This window comes from Styela clava, chromosome 1 (assembly GCF_964204865.1).
Source record: "Styela clava chromosome 1, kaStyClav1.hap1.2, whole genome shotgun sequence".
Classification (NCBI taxonomy): domain Eukaryota; kingdom Metazoa; phylum Chordata; class Ascidiacea; order Stolidobranchia; family Styelidae; genus Styela; species Styela clava.
Genome location: NC_135250.1, coordinates 7,971,368 through 7,981,227, shown reverse-complemented (window position 1 = coordinate 7,981,227; position 9,860 = coordinate 7,971,368). Strand labels below are relative to the sequence as shown.

The 9,860-nt window shown below is 35.4% G+C and overlaps 1 protein-coding gene across 1 annotated transcript; it reads left to right on the top strand.

Annotated features, from left to right (window-relative positions):
* Positions 1-8,682: 8,682 nt before the first annotated feature.
* Positions 8,683-9,522, top strand: LOC120341200 (uncharacterized). Its single transcript, XM_039409678.2, has one exon. The coding sequence runs from the start codon at positions 8,683-8,685 to the stop codon at positions 9,520-9,522; it is 840 nt and encodes a 279-aa protein (XP_039265612.2).
* The last annotated feature ends 338 nt before the right edge of the window (positions 9,523-9,860 follow it).

Sequence of the window (9,860 nt, the reverse complement as noted above, 5' to 3'; positions counted from 1 at the left end):
ACCATTATTATGCTTCATCGCATATAACAATCTGTTTTTTAAAACAACCGGTAAATTTTTTGGCCTAGTCTATCACAGCTATTTCTACACTAATTTTTTATTACTGCAATCAAATTAAAACTCCTAAGAAGTTTGGGTGATCATTGAATTATCTGATTTATATTTAAATTTCCGAAACACAACTGAAAACTAACGAATGGAGTTCAAAAACGCGAAATCGAGGTAATGTTTACGACCACGCCTGAAAATCTGTCTGAGTGAGAAAAGTGTCTGAGTGAGAAAAGTGTCTGAGTGGATGCGAAAGGGGAGCACTGTTACGTCACTTTTTGCATCTTGCTGATTGGCCAATGTCATGGAGTAAACAAGAAAGTCGATGCTCGGGGAAAGGTTTATAGGCCTAGTACCGAAGTAAGGTATCGTACATACATCAGTACGACCGAAGGCTTATACTTCTCAGAAGAGAAGCAGTATTTTACATTTTAATTACCTTCTACAGTCTATACGTAAAAAATTGGGATTTATATATTTATCCCGGGGAGAGGAAAGCCGATAAGACGGCTCAACACTAGGGCGAACCACGACCCGGTTAAGTCACACGAAGCACTTAGGTCAGGAACTTTGACGTTCGTTATCTGTCCATTGAGATATTTTAAGCTGGAGTTGAACGCCGTTAGATCAGGCATTTATAATGCGATCTGGCTTCACCTCGCTGTTTCCTTAATTCGGTGATAGCGATCTCGTCGCCCTCTTGCATTGGAGATACTTCGTCGGGTTAGTAATAATGTAAATAGTCGTTGTCACATCGCGACCTTCTTTATATCGACTGCACAAAGGCGTTTGTTTATTTTAGTTACAGCGTTGCCCACGAGGCCCAGTTTCGAGAGGTGTGGGCTATTGATGTCGACGGGAAGCACGTTTCAAACATTTCTTTCAGATAGGACATCAATGAACTTGTTTCAGAATGGTTAGGCTGTACGTCAGCAAATTGAGATGTCACTGTCAATATAGTATTGGAGGCTATGCAATTCGCGTTAGTGTCTCCCGCTTCCGTGTCGTGTTGAGACAAATTCGCCTGAAGTAGACCTAAACTTTCTTACACATCTTCCTGGCATGGCTTGCATATTTCGCAAAATGTGTTTTCTCAATTTCAAAGCTATTGTTATTCAGATGCTTTGGTCAAAGACTTAATCCCGTAAAGAAGAGTATAATTATGCATGTAATTTTTTAAAATTTTGTTTTTCGTCTCGTCGCAGCTAAAGAAACAATCGATTCTTGAGTTTTTCTCCTTTTATGTCTGACCTCAAAATATTTTTCGGTGTGGATGTGTGCTTTCGAATATCAGTAGTTTTAGCAAAACTTGCTTCATTTCATTATGTTTTGCAGTACATCGTTTTTTGATTTATCATTTTTTGGCGTTTTCAACCCATAAAACAGGATTACGATACTTTCGCATAAAATACGTGAGAAATTTAGTTTACTGCCCCGGGGGTGGAAAGAATAACATACTCGCAACCGTAATAATATTGGAGAAAATTTCCTTGTAGCCAAAATATAACTTTATCCGTTTAATATATAAAAATTGGTACCTAATATTGATTTGAGTACATACATTGATACATACAGTACAAATAGATAGGTAAAATTTTCTATCGCATGGTTTCGAAACTTTAGGATAATACCAACTACTGTATATGTATCCTCGGAATGTGAACAGTTTTAGATTTTGTCCAGTTTAGATTTTGTCCAGTCTAGCCCTTTTTAATTTGTGGAATTTTCACTGTTCCACATATTGATACACAAGCTCACAGTTTGTACTAATCACCACTCGAAATGAACCGATCATTGCAAATACCAATCTACACAAAGTATGTGGATATTAAATCATATGCTCGCAATTTATATACCAAAAATGTATGAAACGAGAGCAATATATTTCCCTGCTTATCAAAGAACACGGGCTCAAGGGCTGTGTTTCCCAACTGGTTATGAATACCGAATTCCATCAGCAAATGGAGGAAGAGGTAATTCGTTCCTTCCTGTGGTGTTTAATTTGTTTGTAATATTACCAATTTTTCTTTTCTTATTAGTAATTTGCGATGTATGCACACGACAGCCTGTTTCGATTTTGCAAAATCCAGAGTTAGAAATCTTATCTCACTAGCTGGTAATCTATTGAAGATTGATTGCAAAACGGGTTTTATGCGTAGTATTGTGATTGAAGTGATTATAGATAGGCAAAGGTATTGTATTAGAGCATGAGGTTTGTGGATGAATATAAAAATATTTTTGATCGTTCATGCTTGAACTCTTCAAAGTAAGCACAAAATATGATTGCTGATAGTTGCATTTCCCGACTCTCTGTTTCATATTTCATGTTCTGGTATAGTATGTATAAATATTTTAGTGTACACCGGTTTTAATATGTGTGTTTAAAATATTTGGACAAGCAACCAACATTGCGTCATGCTTTTGTTTATTAACGAATGTTAACTTCAAAAAAACATTGAATACTGTCGTTAGGAAATCTCAATATTATTTATCTATTTTATGTTATTAATAAATTACGCTGAACACGCCAACTTCGCGTTCGCAAGCACTTCCATATTTGACTGTTTACTGGTCTGCGCCATATGTAACTGTCCATATGAATTGATTTGAGTCACACGGGGCACTTTGCTCAGGAACGTTGAGGTTCGTTATCTGTCCATTGAGATATTTTAAGTTGGAGGTGAACGCCGTTAGATCAGACACCTCGCTTCTTTCCTATTAGTTTGGCGATAGCGATCTCGTCGCCCTCTTGCATTTGAGATACTTCGTCGGGTTCGATTGATCCGATTTTCAGTGTTTTAAATTACTTTGATGACTTTTTAAACTTGTAATCTACTAATATATTTAACCAGATTACAAAACATAAAATTAGGTATATACGGCATCCAATTTCTGTTATAAACAAAAGTACTATGAATGAATTTAGCAGCAGAAATGCTGTAATAAAATACTCCAAGAAATCACCGTTGGATACTGCGATAACTACAAAAATTATATATGAGTTAACAGAATGCTACGGCGAGACATCTGATGAAAATGTAAAGTTCCAATTTATGCTCGACGTTGGATGCGGCAGTGGAAGATCGTCCAGAGCTTTTTCGCCTAATTTTAATTCAATCTTAGGATTTGACGTCAGTTCTGAGCAAATAAAACTAGCCCAGGAAATAGAATTGGAAGAAAACGTGTCTTACGTCGTTTGCAACTCTGATGCCTTTCCCTGTGACGACAAAAGCGTCGATTTGGTCACAAGTTGTTTTTCTTTGCAATACATAGATGTATCAAAATTTGTAGACGAATGCGAAAGGGTGCTAAAGCCCAACGGCATGGTTGCTGCCTACGGCTTTATGATATCAAATATGGAATTGGAAAATGGCGATATAGATTTAAAATCAGGATATGGTGTTCTGAAGGAATTTTATATTCAACCGCTAACTGATTACACTATAAAATTAAATCATCCGGTACAACACGTTTGTGATCGATTTCAAGGTTTATACGACGGAATCGACACAAAATTGCAAAAATGGCGAGATGACAAAGTGAAATTTGAGATTCGCACTAACTTCAAAGAGTTTAAAGAAGACTGTATGGTTGTGCCAATATTTCAGGAATTTTCTGAAAGTTTCCCGGTGAATGCCTATGATACATTATTCCAAAAGTTGAAGAAGTACTGGGAAATTCCAAATACGAAAGACGAGGATGTTACTGTGAAGATAACCTTTTCATTGTTTTCCATCTTTATGAAAAAATAAATATAGCCAGACTGACCCAGAGTCTATATTTTGTCACCACATTCAAAGTAGAAGCTAATATTTGTTTGAGCATATTTAATTCAAGGATATCGTCATGTATTGTAGGAAAAAATTGCGAATTCAACACGGAATAGTACGTAATTTAAACACATGTAAAGTACGTGATTGTGGTAAAGCAAGTAAAATATACTCGACCGTGAGACAAGGCCCTTAAAAGCGCCTAGAAAATAGGTTTCGTAGCGCACATGTAGTAAATAAATTCTTAATTTTGTGTAAAAATGAACATACTGAACGCATTACAGCTTGTTCCCACTAACGGAAGTTGCACATTTTCTGTAAAACCTGCTTCAAAAATCCTGATGCAAAATTGGATATAAGGGGATTCCTCAAAAATCAATAACCACAGGTTTACAACGACACAGCATAAAAAGTCGCATTCATTTTATAGAAGCCATCAAACGCATCAGTTTTTATCCGATGAAGTCACAAATTAACATCGTGAGCCCAAAAACACAGTAACAAAGTAAATCGGTTAAAATCCTGATGCAAAAATTGGGTATAAGGGGATTCGCCGAAAATCAATAACCATAGGTTCACAACGACACAGCGTAAAAAGTTGCATTTCTCCTATATAAGTTATTTCTTTCTTTCGGTTATTTCTCCCTGAGAAATTTACATGAAAAAATCAAGAAAATTAAATGAATACAGTCAGTACATAACATAATGAACAGAAATATTACAATTAGTCTTTTTTCAAACAAAGGCAATATTATTTATAGAAACAGGACTTTCGACACTAGCAGATGTATGAGAAAAAACTGATGAATAATATTTATTAAATTAACTTCAATATCTAATCGACTCTCCTTTGAATTGCTTCCGAAATTCTCATTCTCATCAGGTGCAGAAGAATGCCATGTATTTAAATAGGAATAGCCTATTCAAACTGTTTGCAACTGGTATGATTCTCCTATACCGTTGCGTTTTTTTTAAGACTTCTTCTTCGATTAATTTTATTCTTACAGATATAGCACTGATATCAGCAGCGATGGTAGCCTGCGTTAGGCGGGATGGGTAAAACATTGCCGCTGTCTTCTGTAGACAGTATCTAAAATGAGGAAGAAAATCATATTTGGAACAACATGAGTGTTTAACATATATTTTAAAACATCATCTGTCGGCCTACAACTTCATACGTGATTCCTCGATTCCTCACCTCTCAATCGCTTCCAATACTATACTGTATTTTTCTTTCAACTTTCCTCCAAACATTGTTGCCCAGGTTCTTGTCGACTCTGGGAATTTAGAGTTTAGACCAACTAACATCAGAAAAATTGGTTACTTTCCCCTCTTTCTCACAAATGTGTATTACACAAACTGAATCAAATATTTTCTGAATCAAAGGTGCTGTACTCTATATAGTAGTATAAGTCTAGTAGTATTGTCATTATATTAATCATAAACCTTCCATACAAGCAATATCGTTATTTGTGACATATCTTTCTAGGTTTAGCCTTCTTTGGAGTTACCTTACCGTACCTATTTATCAACGTTTTATGAGCTAGTGCTCAACTAATATTGCTATTCAAGGTAAGAATTTTCAATTTTTTAATAGTGTAGCGTACCGACAGTCTATGAAATAATTATCCAAGTTCAGAATATCCTCCAATATAGTCTGGCGTCAATTTTCCTCTCAATATTCACTTCAATTTATGCTATTTTGTTATATTTAATAATTATCCTACAATGAAACGGTTAATACAGCCAAACACTCCAATGAAACGAAAAGCATACAATAAAGCAACAAGTACCAGGCAGCACAATGCAAGAAAACAGAATATAGGCTACACAATAAAAACACTTTGAATCGTATTGATGATAGCTAATTCCCTGACAACAACCAAAAATACAACGCTAAAAAAACTGCAATGGCACTGTACTGAAACAATAATATCAGCCTACTGTCTAGCCTAAAAACATCCAACAAATCCCTATACCGCAGCCAAAAAACCACAAATCAACATCGCCGACAACCCACCTGAGATCAGAGGCACCCCCACAGACACACACGACCAGAATCCAACTGAAAACCAACCGCACTGTACCGGCACCAACCACACCACACGCCAACAGCCATCTAAAAGAACAGAACCGACAGTGTCACAACGCCCCCCAGTGTCTTCAATGCCAAAATAGCTATATGGAAACAATATCACATGACATCATTTAGCTGCTTTAGCAGACAAAACAAGGGTCTTCACAATAGCTTACTAATACTCTTTAACACCGTCTTAGATTAATTTGACTAATGATAACTAAAAAGACAATGAGAAGGATACACAACTCGCAAAAGCGAGTAGTAGATCTGAGATTCATCCGACCGCTTACAGCTAACCAAATTTTAATTGTTACGTCTTGCAGAAGTCTGTGTCATTGGCCACTGTTGCCGGAAACGTAGAGAATATAGGACAGATATTTCTTGTAGTAAAAGCCTCTTTTTCGTGAAACGTGCAACATTTGGAAATGGGTACAACGTAATATTTGTTACTAAATTTCTATAGAGATTTTCAAAATTATTTTCAGGTAGTAGACTAGTAGTTCCCTTATGTGCGCGACGGAACTGAAATATATACGACCTCGTCTCGCGGCCTATACGGTGTTTCAACAAGTAGGCTATATTATAAAGTGATATAGTACGTATATAATGCACACTTTGATATAGTTTGCACCATAGTTTGTCTATGTCAGGATTATACCATTACCATAATAGGTGTATATTTAACTAGCCGGTTTTTTTTTTCATCTGGTTATTTACAATATTTGCCATTACTTGCATATTTAATGCACTTTAAATAATATTAAATTTATATCTGATTGGTTGTTCAATATCCATAAAAAAGGTAAGCGATACAGGCAGGGTTGGATCATGACTTTCATGGGGGGTCACTCACTAAGCACTTGAAACTTTGATAACTATGGATTTTGATGTTATTTAACCACTTTGAATTAATAGTATGTGAATTCAATAAATAGGTCAGTGACCTATTTTCCCTGATTATGATTTATCACCACAAGCGACAAGTCTCAGCATTCCTTCTTTGTTATCGACCGTTCTTCGTATCGAGGAAGTTGTGACGTGTTTTCAGCCTTCGTTTAAGAGTTGAGAATATAGTGTTTTTCATGTTTTCGCAGAAATACTGATTTGAATTTTAACCGTATAACTGGTATTAAGGTTTAAGTGTATATTTCCTTATATTTGTTTGGATTCAATTCGATCGTGCAACTTTACAATATATATTTATATACGAACCTTTGGCATTACAATATACTGTATATAATCGACCTCTGAAGAAGTCTGTTGGGAACACGGGGTAATAACACGCAGAGAGGGGCATTCTTTCCTATGAAGTAAGTTTCAGTATGGATATGGATTCATTGGATATATATATTCCACCGATAATCAATTTCTTTGTTTATTTCCGTAACAATGACCAATCAATCAGTAATGGCGTAAAAATTGCAATATGTGTAACCACTTGTGCAACTAGCAGGGTCGAATTTAGATAATTAAAAGCCTTTGGCTATGTCATTCGTGAGGTCACAATAATCTATTATGTCTTCATAATAGACATTTCACGGTTATGTAAATATGTTATATGACGTCATGAATAAATTTTCAAATTGCGCCAAACCTTTTACTACCGGTTGGATACGCACACCAATCACCCGAGTAAATTGTGATAAAACTTCATGGCATTTCTTCATTAGTTTTACATATTTCGAAAATAAACGGGTCCTAAAAAAAGGATCAGAAAGTAAAAAATATATCAATTATTAGATTCGTTGTTGCCAAGATAAATTAGTATTAATATCGATATTGTCTTGACCCTATCAAAATATAAAGGCGTCATTACGTTAAAACTGCATAATTACTTTAAAGTTTTATTTAGGGTTAGATAGGTAGATTTTTTTTCAAATGTAGACGAATTCATTCATTTTATCGTAATTATTTTTTTATCCATTCAAACGATAAATATTTGGGACAAGAAGACATCGTTGTTACTGATGTAATACATATTTCTGCGAAACATCAACTCACGTGTAGGATGGATTATCGTAATCGTAACACGAACTAAGCGTTTGTCAACTCTACAGAGACATATCCGCTTGATCGATTATTTGATTTATTGCTCTTGTGTTACGGATCTGTATTGGTAATTCGCGTCGATCTTCGCATTTTATAACTAACCGTTATCGCGAATCAGCGTTTCTGTTTCCAGCAAGGCGAGGCAATCGAAGGCGAATCGAAGTAAACGGTGCTTTATACACTTTTGGTCGGCGACCAGTTTCAATGAGCCAGGACAATATATTTACAAATAGGTAATATATGCCAGATTTTTGAGATTTAGTGCGACAGAAAATGTATATTGTGGCGTACAATTGCGATAAAAAAGAATATGTCAAGTCTGTTTATAAATTAATTAAAGTTGGTGGTGTTGTTTTGCATTTATCGTCGAAATAAGGTTATAAATAGAACTTATTAATTTGTTTGAAAAAATATATGGGAAACTGATAAAACAACTTTGCGATTGTCCTTCTTAATCTATTCGGGCGAAGAAGCATACCTTTGAGACGAGGAACGCAATATGTTGTTTTGTACAAATGTGATGACTTTCCCCCACAAAAATACTGCAGATACTGTTTATAGGTGACCCTAATTGGAATTGAAAAGGGATAGTAATTTGAAAAATCCAATTTTCAGTGCTTTAAATTACTTTTATGACTTCTCAGGCTTGTAATCTACTGATATATTTAACCAGATTACAAAATATAAAGTTACGTGTATGTACGGCATCCAAATTTTGTTATTCACAAAAATACTATGAATGAATATAGCAGCAGAGACTCCGCTATGAAATTCTCCAAGAAATCACCGTTGGATACTGCGATAACTACAAAAATTATATACGAGTTAACAAAATGCTACGGCGAAACATCCGATGAGAGTGTAAAGTTTCAATTTATGCTCGACGTTGGATGCGGTAGTGGAAGGTCGACCAGAGCTTTTTCGCCTAATTTTAATTCAATCTTAGGATTTGACGTCAGTTCTGAGCAAATAAAACTAGCCCAGGAGATGGAATTGGAAGAAAACGTGGCTTACGTCGTTGGCAACTCCGATGCTTTTCCCTGTGACGACAAAAGCGTCGATTTGGTCACAAGTTGTTTTTCTTTGCATTTCATGGATGTATCAAAATTTGTAGAGGAATGCGAAAGGGTGCTAAAGCCCAAAGGCATGGTTGCTGCATACGGCTTTGTGATATCAGATATTGAATTGGAAAACGGCGATATAGATTCAAAATCAGGATATGGTGTTTTCCAGGACTTTTACTTTCAACCGCTAACTGATTACGTGAAAAAAATGAATCACCCGGAGCAACACGTTTGTGATCGCTTTCAAGCTTTATACAACGGAATCGACACAAAATTGCAGAAATGGTGGGATGACAAATTGAAATTTGAGATTCGCACTAACTTTAAAGAGTTTAAAAAAGACTGTATGGTTGTGCCAATATTTCAGAAATTTTCTGAAAGTTTCCCGGTGAATGCCTATGATACATTATTCCGAAAGTTGAAGAAGTATTGGGAAATTCCAAATATGAAAGATGAGGATGTTGCTGTGAAAATAACCTTTTCATTGTTTTCCATTTTTATGAAAAAATAAATGTAGCCAGAGTCTATATTTTGTTTACCACATTTAAGGTAGAAGCTAATATTTGTTTGACCAATATAATTATATTAATTCAAGGATATCGACATGCACTATAGGTCTATAGGATAAAAAATTGCGGATTTAACGCGGAATAGTACGTAATTTATACACACGTAAAGAACGTGAATTATTGTGGTATAGCAAGAAAAATATACGGTGTTTCAACAATTGTGTTATAAAGTGATATAGTACGTATATAATGCACACTTTGATAACGCGATTTTTACTTAATTAAACACTTCTTTCCTTTTCACTAACACATGCTGTAGATTTAATGGGGTTTTTCACGT